The sequence below is a fragment of the Sus scrofa genome, chromosome 9 (genome assembly GCF_054392235.1).
Source record: "Sus scrofa isolate SSC_HxYL_T2T_F1_AM1 chromosome 9, Sscrofa_HxYL_maternal_Yorkshire_Landrace_v2.0, whole genome shotgun sequence".
In the NCBI taxonomy this organism is placed as follows: Eukaryota; Metazoa; Chordata; class Mammalia; order Artiodactyla; family Suidae; genus Sus; species Sus scrofa.
Window position 1 is genome coordinate 45,627,379 of NC_139391.1, and position 15,488 is coordinate 45,642,866.

Consider the following 15,488-nt stretch of genomic DNA (forward strand, 5'->3'; position numbering starts at 1 on the left):
TGGAGCTGTAGCCACCGGCCTACACCAGGGCCACAGCAACGCAGGATCCAAGCCATGTCTTCAACCTACACCACAGCTCATGGCAATGCCAGATCCTTAACCCACTGAGCAAGGCCAGGGATCGAACCTGAAACCTCATGGTTCCTAGTCGGATTCATTAACCACTGTGCCACGACAGAAACTCCAGTTCTTTAACATCTTTATCTATTATACACACTGGAGTGCTTATAGGTGAAATGATGGGATGGCTGGAATTTGCTTTCAAATATGCCAGGAAAAAAAAAAAAAAAAAAAAAGACATTGGGGTGGTAGGTGACACAGGACCAGATATTGTTGTTGGTTGTTGAAACCGGTGATAGGTACAAAGTGTTCACTATATGTTCTCTCTTCTGATTTCTGGGGGTGGGGGGGTGTATGTGTATATATATATACATACACATATACACACACACACATATATATACACACACACACATATATATACACACACACACACATATATATACACACACACATATATATATACACACACATATATATATATATACACACATACATACACATATAAGTATTTTTTTTTTAGGGCTGCACCTGCAGCATATGGAAATTCCCAGGCTAGGGGTCAAATCAGAGCTACAGCTGCCAGACTATGTCACAGCCACAGCAATGCCAGATATGCGCCACATCTGTGACCTAAGCCGAAGCTTGCACAGCAACGCCAGATCCTTAATCCACTGAGTGAGGCCAGAGATGGACCCCGAATCCCCATGGATACTAGTCAGGTTCTTAACCCTCTGAGCCACAATGGGAACTCCCTGTTGTATATTTGAAAATATTTTCTTTGAAAAGGGAAGAAGAAATAGGCTCATATCACAAGAAGGAGAACGTGGGGTGAGTGCCAAGAGTGCCCTAAGCAAGACAGTGACCTTCGCTCCACTCTTCCAGGGAGGCATTTGAATAGAACAAAGGTTCTCCTGCAGCAATCACACGCATTTGTGGCGGGCCACTGATGCACCAAACAGGTGCCCCTCACATCTTATAGCATTAACCCTGGGCCAAGTCTTTACAAAGGGTATCTCTACTTAATTGTAAGCTGGGAATGGGTGATTACCGCTCTTTTTTAAAAAAATGGCAATGAGGACACAGAGGCTGACAAGGCCTAACCCACTCAGGTTACGTGTGATAGTTAAGGGCAGAGTCAGAGCCAGGACCCAAACTGAGGTCTGGTGGGAAACACTGGGTACTTCCAAAATTCCGCATTGCCTGTTACCAAGGGGAGGAGATGTGGGAGCTTCCCTCGGATCATTTAGAGACACACGGAAGAGAAGACTGGAATAGATGAAGCAAGGGGCCTCTGCATGCGTGTGTGTGTGTGTGTGTGTGTGTGTGTGTAAAAAGGTGGTATGAGGCAGGGCATGGAGGAAGCACTAGCACAGTGCTTGGTTCAGAGCAGACACTCCATAAACAGGTGCTGCATAGCAGCACAGGGCCAGGACCCCCTGAATGAATGAATGAGCTTGGAGCAGGACTTTCGCGGAAGGCAGGGAACTCTAGCCAAGGCTGCTGAAGCTGTTCTTGGCTGGGGAGAAGTGAAATGGGTCAGATTTAGGTGGTGGTTGCTGAAGTCAGAGGGGTGGAAAGGAGACCTCTGGGGTTCTCCACACCCGAGGTGTGGTCCATGCCCAAATCCTGGACAGACTCTGTAGCCAAAGTTGCCTCTGTCACTTCACCAGAGTCTGGGCAGCTGGCCCATTCCCAGAGCTCACAGACCCTAGGAAGGAAAATCAGAGATGGGGCAGCCTAGGGAGAAAAGTGTCTTCCAGTGGCCCCAACCCTCAGGCCCCAGGCTGCCTCCACTGCCAACAGTGGCCTGGCTCGCAGGTGTGCCAGGAGGGAGAGACCAGCTCCAGCTCTGGCACAGCCCCCCAGCCAGGTCCCAGCTCGCTGCACAGTCACCCAAGCTGCCGCAGGTACATGTCAGCCAGAGAGTTTTGGTTTGACGTAGCCGGCCTCCTCCTTTTTTCTTAATGTAGCTAAGCATGCCTGTGAGGCCCCAGAAGCTGCTTACCAGGCTCTCTTGGTCTCAAGACCGACCAGAAACTTCTATTTGGGGGACATCTGAGATACAAAATAAATCCTAAAGTTCCTTTGCCTCTAGCCAGAATTTGGCTCAGAGAAACCAGGTATATGACTCAGCCTTTGGCCAACTCAGCCCTGCAGGAACAAAGGTTGGAAGGCGCCAAACGGGGGAGAGGAGGAGGTACCCAGGAGGGGGGAGTCAGCAGGGGAGCTACCCCAGACCCTCCCCATCGCTCACCTGGGCCTCCAGATGCCCATTTGATCCAAAAGAGCACATCTTTCCCCAGGAGCCAGTAAACGCCTGGGAAGCAGAAACTCAAAGAGGTACTGAGTGAAGAAGACACCAGTATTGAAGATGGGCTATTTGGGGAAGGAAGCCCTGTGTTTGGCATTTCGTCATGCCATTTATCCCTGGAGATTTTATTAGACAACACTCAATTGTCTACCTTACTGGAGGAAGCCGTCACACAGAACCCAAAGGAAAGTCGTTTCCTTTTGCCTTTGAAATTCTTAGTGGAGGCTATGGGGAGCCTCCCTGCTTACCTTTGCCTCACTAGACCAGCATCATCAGCATCACAGGAGCTCCTAGAAATGCAGAGTCACAGGCCCCACCTCCAACCTAAAGAATCAGAATCTGCTTTTTTGGAGGGGGCGGGGGGGCGGTGCTGCACCCACAGCATATGGAAGTTCCCAGGCTAGGGGTAGAATTGGACCTACAGCTGCCAGCCTACACCACAGCCACAGCCACTCAGGATCTGAACCACATCTGTGATCTACACCACAGCTCACGGCAATCGGCTCCTTAACCCACTGAGTAAGGCCAGGGATTGAACCCGCATCCTCATGGATACTAGTAGGATTCATTTCTGCTGAGACACAACGGGAAGCCCCTCAGAATCTGCATTTTTAACAAGCTCTTTAGGTGTTTCTTGAGAAGTAACACCCTCAGCTAATATTAAAAGGTTTGCATTCTAGGAGCTCGGAGCAATGAGAGGCTAGGTTTGGGGGTTTGGCGAGAAGGGACTGGCGAGCAGGGACAAGCTTAGGATTAAATACTTCAGAGCACCTGGCGGCCTGCTTGGGTAGAACAATTTCACTCCCCTCTCTTCTCTGCCCAGACCCTTCCCAAGCTGCTCCACACCAGGCTGGCTTTATCTTACCCCACAGAGGGCTTCACATCACGGGTCTCTGCCTTCGCAGTTTCCTCTTCTAAGAATGCCCTTCCTCTCTCGTCTGCTCCACAAGCTCCTAGTTCTTCAAAAATCTGCTACAAAGTAACTCCCTCCTTACCACCCCTTCCTTGTCATCTATGTACCTCTTCTCTCCATGCAGCTGTGACCCTGGGTCCATTTACTCGTTTATAATTCCCTCATTCAACAAACTGTTTTTGTTTTAAGCCACACTTGCAACATGCACAAGTTCCCAGGCCAGAGATCAAACTTGAACCACAGCAGCAACAAGGCTGAATCCTTAACCACTGGGACACCAGGGAACTCCTCAAATATCTGTTTAATGTCCTCTATGTGCCAGACACTAGGCTAGAAACCTAGAGGCCCAGAAATGAATAAGATATAGCTCACCCTTTGAGAGCTTACGTTCTAGATAAGGAGACAAATATATCAACTCCCATCTACAGGTAACCCTGGGATTACTTGAGAGTATTGTCATTTTGTTTATATGTCTTACCTCCCCAACTAGATTGCAGCTCTTTAAAGACAGGGGTTGTGTCTTAGTCTTCTGAGTTTGTGCTAGGCCACTACTGGTCCCTGAGCAGATGAGAATAAATCAATGATTGTCTATTTTATACCTGGGGAAAGAGCAGAAACTCTATCAGCCTGATCTGACCCAGCAAAAGTGTGGTAGAACCAGGACTGGGAGCCAGGTCCAGCCCATCCCTGCATGTGCTATTCTACTCCACTCCCTAGGAATTCCATTCAACATGGGATTGTCCCATATGGGGTTATAGAAAAAAAACTAAAGCAGGATCTCTAAACGTCTAAGATCTCCTGGAGAAAATAAGGCCTCATACCCATGAAACAATCAAAGAACATCAGAAGACGAAATCTGTTAAGTGTAGAGACATCTAGGAGATCATCCAGGCAGGACCCAAGCAGGGCCTTAAAGGAATGTTGATTTGGGCAGGCAAGATGGAAAGGGAATTCCAGGCAGGGGAATACCAAGAGCAAAGGTGCAGAAGCACAAAAAACAAAGGTCTATGGAACATAGGGTTCCTGTCATGAAAAAAAAGGGAGGTGTGTTGGGTAGACAAGATGGCGCCCAATCTCCAAAGGGCAGGAACAGACGGACAACGTGGAGTTCAGACAAGGGCTTTGAAAGTTCTGGGACAAGTAAACCACTATTGGTCTCCCCCCATCTATGAAATAAGAAAGGTCTTCATTTTCTGTGAAAACTCTAAGTTCCTTTATTTTGATTTAAAAAAAAAAAAAAAAAAAAAAAGGATGCTTTCAGAGTTGGGTTTTACAGAAGTGGTAATGGATTGCCTGATCTCTCTTGAGGAAGTCCAAACCACATTTGCAAGCCAGCTGGTCAGGACAGGCTAGGAGTCCTGAGAATCTCGTGTTTATTCTTTGTAAGAAGATAACTGGTCTGATAGAGAACAGACTTGTGGTTGCCGAGGGTGAAGGGGTTGGGGAAGGAATGGATTGGGAATTGAGGACTAGCCCATGCAAACCATTATCTATAATACGGATAAACAACAAGGTCCTATTGTAGAACACAGGGAACTATATTTAATATCCTGTGGTAAGCCATAATGAAAAAGAATATGAAAAAATAATATATATATGTATCATTGAATCACTTTGCTGTACAGCAGAAATTAACACTGCTGTAAATCAATTCTACTTCAATAAAATAATTTTTTACAAAAAGAAGATAACTGGTCTGTGTTAGGATATAACTTTTCAACCTAGGGTTTTTGGGGTCTAAGTAACTGAGCCAAATCAATGGCAACATGACCTCTTCTGAACATAGACACACACACACACTTTTAGTGTTTTACAAAAGAAAATTGCCAATAGAGACAGGTAAGCATACTGACTAACCAAAAGGAGAGTTGTGATGGCTATAAAGACATAAAAACAAAAGGGCTGTCGGAAGGCTACAGCCTTTTAAAGGAGGCACATCTTTTATGAATCCCCAGTGGACAGGGTGAATTGTTTTCAACTCCAGTAGCCAAACTCTGCTGGTGCCAGATTCTCCATTATTCCTGGGTGGCTCCACCTCCTCTACCCGTAGGCTGCTTTCTGTTGGGAAAAGTCTGCTTGCTTCTGGAAGCCTTTGAATATGGGAGCATCTGGTGTTCTAGAGATTAAAATACTGCAAATTCAAGCAGCAAAACTGCTTGGATCTACAAGGAGCTTGTTCCATCTCCAGCAGACACCCTGCCCTTGAGAATGTCACTCCTCAGAGCTATGCAAAGTCCTCCCCTAAACTCAGTGTCTTAATCTTTCTTTGGGTGGGAAGAGGGACTTGAGTATTTTGAGTTATATGGCTTCCTGTCCACAAAAAATAAAAATTAATGAGAAATGGGGACGGAATCATCAGAAGACAAATCCACTGGGGAAAACACACTGGAAGAGAATGGAGGACTCAGACCAGGCTGTAGGCCCTAAGGGGCCTTATTTAGTCCCCACAATCCTGTGCATCTCCACGCATAAAGGACCATATAAGGGAAATAGCCTCAAAGAATTGAGGTAAACATTGCAGTCTTGAAGAGACAGTAAGACGCCTTGAAGCCATTCCCTACACCCTATCCCTTCATGGTCCTGGATTTAGTGGACAACCACCCTTAGAAGAAGGGCCCAAGGCAGGAAATAGGTCTTGTCTATGGTCCCCAGCAGGGCTATTTTGGTTTAGGGCACAATGAATATTTGACAGCTGCAGACTTGCCCTCTCCACCTCTTCTCCACGCCCGCGTGTAAAAGGAAGATCTGCAGAGAGGCAGAGTTGGGGAACAGAGGTGGGCTTCTTCCTCCTCCTCAGAACAAAAGCCAAACCTTGGATGAATCAAATACACATTTGACGTGGGCGAGCCAAACTCTGGAGGGGCGTGCCCGCACTTCCGGGGTGGAAGCGCCCTCTGCAGGAGCGTGTGAAGAAGCTGCGCCGCGGACCCTCCGGCTCTAATCCCAAGTATCCCCTTCCACCCAGAACATCCATCTCCCTCGGGATCTTGAAGGCTGTCATCCTATGAAAACAATATTTGAGCGAGTGAAAAGGGGCCCCTTAGCCCAAGAAAGCATGTTACCTAATAGCCCAGAGGCAGAACCATTGCCTCTCCACGAACTCTTAAGATATGAAAGAATCCTCCCCCGGCCCTCACCTCTGTCCCCTTATCATGTCAACATGTGTCCCCTGTCTGGTATACTTTGGACAGGATATTGGCTTCACCCTTGTCAATTATTGACAGAGTCCTCATTTAGAGCTAATGGGTAAGAAGGAAACATTTAATGGCCTTTGCCCACCACTGATCAAGAACAAAAAGAAGCCTCCACATGGAGACAGAGAAGACTTGGTAGGAGAAAAAGTTATTATGAGGGGGTCAGGGGAGGGTCCTGGGTGTTTGGAGAGTTAGGGGAATCCCTCGAAATTCAGCTCCCCTTGAGACTGAACCAGAAATCAGAGAACCACAAGAGACTTCCTCTGTATCCATGCCCTGAAGGCCTAAGAGGGAAAATGGGGTGCAGAGAATGGGCAAGGCCCTGTGGGACAAAAGAAGAGGAGAGCTGAGCCCAGACTAGAAACAGGAGTTCAGAACCCAAGGATTTTTAAAACTAACCTCACTAAATCTTACACTAAAAACCCACCAGGTATAGGAACCACATATTTCAGACAAGAGTTAAATCAGTGGCTCTCCACTTTGGCGACCCATGACTGTCACTTCTGAAAAAGACAAGTGCCCCAGCTCCACCTGGGAATTCCAAACCAGGACACCTCTGGTGGGGCTCAACAAGGAGCCACCGGCCACTCTGATACCAGCCAGAATGGAGCAGCACAAGTCGAAGCGTAGTATTCATACCCACTTCCAACCCGTTCACCCCCTAAAACTTTCCCAGGCCCCAAACCAGTCCCCTGTGTGTGACTCTCAGCAGGGGTTTCCTCTGGTCACTTCAGTTGTGTCAGGACTCCCATACTACAGATTTCTCACCCAGAAATCGTCCAGGATAGAAACATAGGATGATTTCCACAAACCACATTTATTTTTGGATAATTTGCCACAGGAATCATTTGGGTTGGTTTTTATCTCTGTGATTCTTCCCTCCAACCAGCCACACAAAGCACCATCCAAGCAGAGGGTCTGACCCAATGGAGTGCTTGAGGCCACTGCCAGCTCAGCCAGGGTCCCCAGGGCCAGTCCCACTTCAGAGGGACCAAGTCCACACTCCCCCTAATCAGGGCCTGTTCCTCCAGCGCTGTCCTGTCCCTCTGCCAGGCTTCAAACCTCCATTTCAGCCCTTCGCCCAAGCAGGGGGGTGCGGGAGGATGACTGGGAGGGCAGGGGGATCCGAAATAACTGGTACATGGACTCAGGACACAGAGGAAGGAGCGTCTCTGTCAGAGACAAGAACAAAGGAAACTCCCCTTTCTTCTCAAAAGGCGTGCTCAGTTTTTGGCATTCCCCCAGCTGACTTTCTGTCAAGTGGGCTGCCTGGTGCTGACCTCAGGGAAGGCCAAACTGGGTGCTGTGGGGAGAGAGAACAAAACACCTTTGTAAGAAGCATCTCAATCATAATAGTCACCATTTACAGAGCCCTTTCCATCTGCCTGGACCGATTCTGAATTTCACGGGCACTATCTCAGTGGGTCCTTACCACCTGGGAAGTAGGCTTTATTCTTTCAGTTAAGGATGAGGAAACTGAGGCTCGAGGCAAAGCTACGGGCCCAAGATGATCTAGTTTTGAAGTCTGTCTGGGTCTCTCCAACTCCAAAGCTTGGCATCTTAACCAGGGTGCTCTACAGCCTCAGAAAGGGGGCACAGAGTGGCGACCCCTTCATTTAGGTAAATTTAATCAAAAATCAAATGCTCTTTGGAGTCCCCATCGTGGCCCAGCAGTAACAAACCCAACAAAGATCCATGAGGACACAGGTTCGATCCCTGGCCTTGCTCAGAGAGTTAGGGATCTGGCGTTGCCATGAGCCATGGTGTATCTTGCAGACATGGCTCGGATCTGGTGTTGCTGTGGCTGTGGTATAGACTGGCTGCTGCAGCTCTGATTTAACACCTAGCCTAGGAACTTCCATATGCTGTGGGTGCAGCCTTAAAAAGACACACACACACACAAAAAAATCAAAGGCTCTCTGTTGCCCCTGCCCCCTATCAGATAACACCTCCATACCCAAGGTATGCAGGCCAGAATTCACCCATAGGCTTGTTTAAGTTGGCATATACTGTTTTAAAATAACTTGACCAGCAGGAGTTCCCTGGTGGTCTAGTAGTTAGGATTCAGCACTTTCACCACTGCAGCCTGGGGTTCAATCCCTGGTCTGGGAGTTGAGATCCCACCTCAAGCCACTACACACCACAGCCAAAAAGTAAAATAAAATAGAACAAATAACATGACCAGTCCCTGAAGGGCTTTGAGTTTGTGGCCTGGGCCTCTCATCACACTTGCTCTATTGGATCTGTTTCAAGAGGACAGGGGTGCTATTTTCCGCAGAGTGTAAATCCCAAGCCCCTAGCACTGAGCCCGGGGAGGCTGGCTTTGAAAATGACTCACTCCTGCATCACCTCTGCCCCACAGACTGTCTGCCAACAGTACTGCCCAGGTGGGTGACACATTCAGCAGCAGCCACTGTGCAGCTGTATCAGCAGGTCTCTGAGAGGCAGGACGAGGTTCTGGCAGTTCCTGTGCATCACATGGCACTAACAGGAGAAGGATGGGGGCGGGGGTGACTATATTCAACTGCGGCTTCAGAGTGGCGCTCATATTTCCCCTGGTGGAACCAGGCCAGGTCTCTGATCTCACACTTTGCTAGCAGAACCTTCCTCTGCGGCCATCAGCCAGGAGTCACGTGTCCTTAGCGCTGGTGCAACAGGAACAAATACAAGCCATCATCCCATAAACAGAGGAGGCCAGTCTTCCTGACAGACCCCAGCAGAACACTGCTCGCTTCATGGCCGGGGCGTCTATCATTAGTCCACAAATAGCACTATGTGGCCGGCTCACTCCTTTTGTCCTTACCCTCCTCACTACACAGCCAGTGCCTCTTCTAGGTGCTGGACTTCCCGGGAGAGTTGAGCAGAAAAAAAGCAGGAATCGGACTCTGTGCTATCACAGGAAGGTCGGCATGCAGCCTTCCTGGCAGTTAGACTATACTTATTAGGTGTAATAAGTCACAGAACTTTTTAAAAATCTTAGGGTTGGAGGGGTCCCTGGTAGCTAGGTGGGTTAAGGATCTGGTGTTGTCACTGCTGTGGCTTGGGTCACTACTATGGCACAGGTTCAATCCCTGGCATCGGAACTTCTACATGCTGCAGGTATGGCCAAAAAATAAAATCTGAGAGTTGGAAGGGATATTTTAAACAGAAGGAAAACAGTCCCTTGTGACACAATATTTATGCAAGGATCTAACAGCACCCTCGGCACCCTCTTTTCTATGCTGTGTTTAGCCAGTGTTGTGCTGACAGGCAGAGATGCTCTGTCTACCCCGCAGGCAACCGCTTCCTTTCACCCTGAAATCAATCATCTCCAGCCCGAGAAACACTCATAATACTCAAAATTACTTGATATTGGGTATGAGGGCAAGTTTCTAGCTTTTGTTTTTTCCTTTTAGGGCCACACCTGCAGCATATGGAATTTCCCAGGCTAGGGGTCCAACTGAAGCTGAAGCTGCTGGCCTACACCACAGCCACAGCAACTCGGGGATCTGAGCCGCATCTGTGACCTATGCCACAGCTCAGGTCAACATAGATCCTTAACCCACTGAGCGAGACCAGGGATGGAACCTGCATCCTCAAGGATACTAGTCAGGTTCTTAACCCACTGAACCACAACAGGAACTCTCAGGGCAAGTTTGATATTAGTCTTCTATCCAGCAGAGCTTCTGCTTCTCACAATTTCCTGCTCCTTGGGAAAATCTCTGCCCTCAGCAGAGTGGCCTCCCCAGGGGGCCTAGCAATGTCGCTCCCGCATGACTTTGCCATACCCTCCCTCCCGCTCCTTCTCCTGCCTCCAGACACCTGGCTTAGCTGGGCCCAGAATATGTCTCACCATGGTCATGTAGGTGGCTTCTGATTTCCCACCTGATTCTGCTTCGTCGATCACGTCTTGTGTGGTTATTGAGGAGTAGATATGTTTCTAGAGGAGGGAAAATTGCATGAAAGTTCCTAAACTCCGTAAGTCTTAGGACACGCCAGAGAAAAGACCATCTACCACTGTTCATGGGGCATCAACCACTAACACCAGTGGGTTCAGAGGGTTACTGAGAGCTAGAGAATTATCAAGGATCAGGAGAATCCAGTCCTCCGTTGCCCTGAACATTAAGAAAATTAACTCATCAGCAAAGAGCACTGTCTCAAGGACCAAATTCTTTGGTTCAAAAGATAAACATTGGCATTCCCGTTGTGGCTCAGTGGTTAGCGAATCCAGCTAGGAACCATGAGGTTGCAGGTTCGATCCCTGCCCTTGCTCAGTGGGTTAAGGATCCGGCATTGATGTGAGCTGTGGTGTAGGTTGCAGATGCAGCTCGGATCCCGCGTTGCTGTGGCTGTGGTGTAGACCAGCGGCTACAGCTCTGATTCGACCCCTAGCCCGGGAACCTCCATATGCCATGGGAGCGGCCCTAAAAATGGCAAAAAGCCAAAAAAAAAAAAAAAGACAAACATCTTTGTTTGGATGGGCACTGAGGTAGCAGCAAAGAATCCTTATGTTGCCAAATTATTTGTCCTTTGTGATTATTTCCTCCTAATTAGAGTCGTTGCAGGATGACATTACTCAGCAGCTAATTGTCATCGTCTCTTCCAGAAGGCAGGAACAGCGGAGCTGAACTGCAGGTCTACGGGGCCAGGGGTACTTTGTAACTCCCACTCCTGTCTACCTGGGGAAGCAATGTCATCTTGGACTTCTAGAGTCCCCTGCATCACATGGAGAGAAAATTCTACTCTGGGGTCATAAACAGCCCAAAAGATAGAAATGTAAGTATTCCAGAAGGAGCTTTTGAAGGTGAAAAAAGGAATGAAGGAAAAAAAGGAAGGGAGGGAGGATGGGAGAGGAGGAAGGGGGGGAAGCAGAAACAAATAAGGAAACAAAGAAAGAAACCATGAAAAAAGAGGTCAGGAGTTCCCGTCGTGGCACAGTGGTTAACGAATCCGACTAGGAACCATGAGGTTTCAGGTTCGATCCCTGGCCTTGCTCCGTGGGTTAAGGATCCGGCGTTGCCGTGAGCTGTGGTGTAGGTCCCACGTTGCTGTGGCTCTGACGTAGGCTGGTGGCTACAGCTCTGATTCGACCCCTAGCCTGGGAAACTCCATATGCCGCAGGAGCGGCCCAAGAAGTGGCAAAGAGACAAAAAAAAAAGAGTTGAAGGAAATGAATCCATTTCTCAGTCCTTAGTAGCAATTATTTATAGCTCCATTATAAACCGATATGGCAACGTTATTGATCCTCTCTTTCTAAAGGTCCCCAAATATTTAATCTGAACCATGAACTCCTTCACTTAATTCCAGAATGTATCATAATCATTCCTTGTATCAAAACAGTGCCTCACAGATGACAAAGCCCTTGCATATCATCCTATTATGTGAACCTTACAACAGGGCAGATAATGTCTACCCTTATCCTCATTTTGCTGATGAGAAAATTGAGGCTCAGGGAGGTGGCTGCTGGGACCTGACCTGGGACTTTCTGATTCCAAGTCCAGAGCTCTTTCCTAGGGCCCTCCAAGGATGTGCTGGGCTGGCCCTGCCGCCCCACCCCCCTCACTCCTCCAGGGACAGGGATGCTCACTGCAGTGATGGAGACTTCCTGAGCCCCAGCCTGTGCCAGGCACTAGACTTCCAGAGACAGAAGGAGGAGTGAGACACGGCTCACAGAGGAATGATAAGGACACCACCTTGATACTGGAGCAGCCTCCACCTGGCTCTCCCTGGGCACAGCAGCAAAGTGGCAGAGTTCTCTTACCTCTAGATGAGCCGTCTCCTTGTTCTCCAGGCTTTTGACCAGGGCCATGGATGTCGCTGAACTGCAGAGGCATGGAAAGCATATGGAATTAGCTGTATGTTCAAGGGTGGGGACCTAAGACCACACAGAGCTTTGTGAAGCGAGAGGCGCCAGGGGTGGAACCCCTCTCTGCTCAGCTCCAAGTCTGAGAAGTGCATCTGCTCGATGGAGATCAAAAAGGCATCTGGAAATAGTTTGAGCTGAACAACAGCTTCAACCTCTCTGTTGTCACCCTAACAACTTTCTGTCCACAACAATTTTAAGCGAATGAATAGAGAGGAGCCTTAGGATTTGATTGTATCACTTCCGAGGACTAGGGAGATGGAGCTGAACCAGCAGGGGGCAGCAGAAGCTCAGCGAGACACCCGTTCAAAGGCTCCCAGCTGCCTCTGGGGGAGGCCAAGAAGAATTATCCCCTCCAAGACCTGGGGCTAGGAGGGCTGGCCCTCCCCTGCCCTTGGCCTTGGATCTCTTAACCACCTGCCCTCTGCATCTGACACCGAATATCCTCCTTTTCTATCTTGGCCTAAGTTAGAGCTGGGAAAAAACCAAAATTAAACCTGGAAAAGAAACCATATTTTTTTGGTCTCAAAATGGAAATATTTTAATTGTATTTTCTGATTATAAAGTTATATGTTCTCATTGTAAAATAATACAAATAATACAGAAATGTAAACAGTTTGAAGTTCCAGGAAACACCCCACCCTCACAGGACCCATCTTTTTTTTTTTTTTTTTTTTTTTTGGCCACACCCACGGCATATGGAAGTTCCAGGGCCAGGGATGGAACCTGAGCCACAGCTGCGGCACCACCAGATCCTTAACCTGCCATGCCACAGCGGGAACTCCCAGCTCACCTTTTCTTTTATCTCAACACCACTATTAATAGTTTAGAATCATCCTTCCAAACCTCTCTCAATGCACAAAATACATTTAGTACATTTGCTGCTAAAGTGAGTATAATTTCTCTCTTATTTGAATGAGATCACACTATATATTGCATAATACTCCTCCGTGGACATCACTCCTCATCATTACATACTGGGGTGTGGCATTTCATTGAATGGAATAGCGAGTCATTGAATCACTACCTTCCTGACAGACCCTGAGAATGATTCCAGTTTTTAACTACAATCATTGCTACAGTGACCATATTTCTGCACAAATCTCAGCACATCCATCTGATTATCTCTTCAGAATAAACTAGAAGACATGGGAGTGTTCCGGTTCATTTCAAGGGAAACTGAGGCCCAGAGCAGGAAAGTGAGCTGACAGGGAACCCAAGTTGTCTAACTCCTGGTTCAGTGGTATCTGAGTGCCCAGAGCAAAGACTCTCAAGTTCAAAACCCCCTGGCAAGTCAAGTGCAAAGCAAGCAGGCACCTGCACTTTCTGTACAATCCATCTTCTATGGGGAAAGGAGACCCCAAAGCCAGCACGTCAGTATTACTCAGTCTTAACGGGGGTTCTTGCCCACTGACCCCATTTCAGTGAGAGAATCAATTTCCCGTAGCAACCCATTTCATCCACAGTTGGGTTAACTGAAGGATGGACCTGCCAGCAACCAGTAAAACACTGGTACCCATGCCAGGGCATCTGGGCATTTCTGAGCTACTGGGAGAACTACTGGTGAAATTCAAGCCTTTGAAAACCCATTTCAACAATAAATAATTTAGGACCTGAGGCCAGCCATTCAAAGGTAGCTTCTCATAATTAAAATGTGGTCCTTTAAAAACCACTTCAAAAATCTGAGTTTCTCTATGAAGTGTATACTGACTAAATAATTCAAAAATCATTTCTCTCAGACACTGAATGGCAGCATGACAGTTCTTGCATAAGATTTATGCTCTTAATGATGCTCTACTTAGACCAGCATTTGTAAAAGCCTTTGTAATCTTTGTAAAATGAGGATGGCGAGGGAATGCCCATGACCTTTCGGGGCAGCAGTGAGCAAAGGGGGTGAGGTCGCTAGACAGATGACATCTAAAGTGACAACCAGAGATGATTCTCATTAAAATACCCTCTTCTGGGAGTTCCCATTGTGTCTCAGCGGTAAGGAACCTGACTAGCATCCATGAGGACAAGGGTTCAATCCCTGGCCTCACTCAGTGAGTTAAGGATCCGGCGTTGCCACGAGATGTGGTATAGGCCACAGACGTGGCTCAGATCTGGTGTTGCTGTGTCTGTGGCGCAGGCCAGCAGCTGCAGTTCTAATTCAACCCCTTGCCTGGTAACTTCCATACGCCACAGGTACAGCCCTAAAAAAAAACCCCTCTGTGAAAATGGCATCTTAGGGCCCAGGGCCCCATTGCTCTCTTCCACTTCTGCTATAGGCACCTCCAGCCTCCCAGCCCAAGAGATGGGAGCAGCCCTGTACCTCTTATTCCCATGGGTCCTCTTCACAATCATTATCAGAACGGGAAGCAGCAGGATAGTGGCACAAATAATCCCCACAATGATCACCAGCTGATTACCGCCCAGGATCTCTGATCCGAGGTTGACTGGGGCCACCGACGCTTGGGAGAGGAGAGGAGAGGAGAAACGTCAGAGCTTCAGTATTCCAGAAAAGAGTTGAGAGCTCACCGGTTCTTTTCCAAGTAGCAACAGCCAGCTCGGGAAGTTGGGGCAGGGCCCAGACTCCACTCCACGTTGAAACACTGGGACTCCAGCAGCCCCCATTAGATTGAGGGCCAAAGTCTGCCGACCCCCTTGCTCACCCCTAAAATGAAGAGTAAGGTGAGTGGGAGAAATCAGCCCACCTACAGTCGGGTTTTCTTTCACATTAACAATTCTCTCTTAGGGAGTTCCCGTGGTGGCGCAGCAGAAACAAATCCAACTGGTATCCACGAGGACTCAGGTTCCATCCCTGGGCTCACTCAGTGGGTTAAAGATCCCACATGCTGTGAGCTGTGGTTCAGGTTGCAGACACGGCTGGATCTGGTGCTGCTGTGGCTATGGTGTAGGCCAGTGGCTACAGCTGCAATTCGACCCCTCACTTGGAAACCTCCATATGTCACAGGTGTGACCCTAAAAAGACCAAAAAAAAAAAAAAAAAAAAAAAAGATTTTATCTTAAAACGAGGTTCACCAAATGACATAGACATCACAGACAGTTTAGAGGCTGCTGCTCTCCCTTTGGAAAAGTGATGGTTTTACAGAGGATCTAAGCTATAACCCTCAGCCCATAGTCCTGATATCAATAAGGCAATCCCGCCCATTCGGTATCACTCAC

General features: G+C 48.1%; 2 protein-coding genes across 12 annotated transcripts in view; one reads left to right on the forward strand and one right to left on the reverse strand.

Annotated features, from left to right (window-relative positions):
- Positions 1 to 15,488, forward strand: part of IL10RA (interleukin 10 receptor subunit alpha) — a 926,736-nt gene that overhangs the window by 189,139 nt on the left and 722,109 nt on the right. The window lies entirely within an intron of this gene.
- Positions 7,280 to 15,488, reverse strand: part of JAML (junction adhesion molecule like) — a 32,428-nt gene continuing 24,219 nt past the window's right edge. For all 11 annotated transcript variants that reach the window (XM_005653698.4, XM_084974203.1, XM_005653697.4 and 8 more), the window contains 4 exon segments: positions 14,635 to 14,773; positions 12,222 to 12,282; positions 10,314 to 10,400; positions 7,280 to 7,784 (listed from right to left, as the gene is read on the reverse strand). In XM_005653698.4, the coding sequence (XP_005653755.1) occupies positions 7,692 to 7,784; positions 10,314 to 10,400; positions 12,222 to 12,282; positions 14,635 to 14,773 (380 nt within the window). In that variant the 3' untranslated portion in view covers positions 7,280 to 7,691.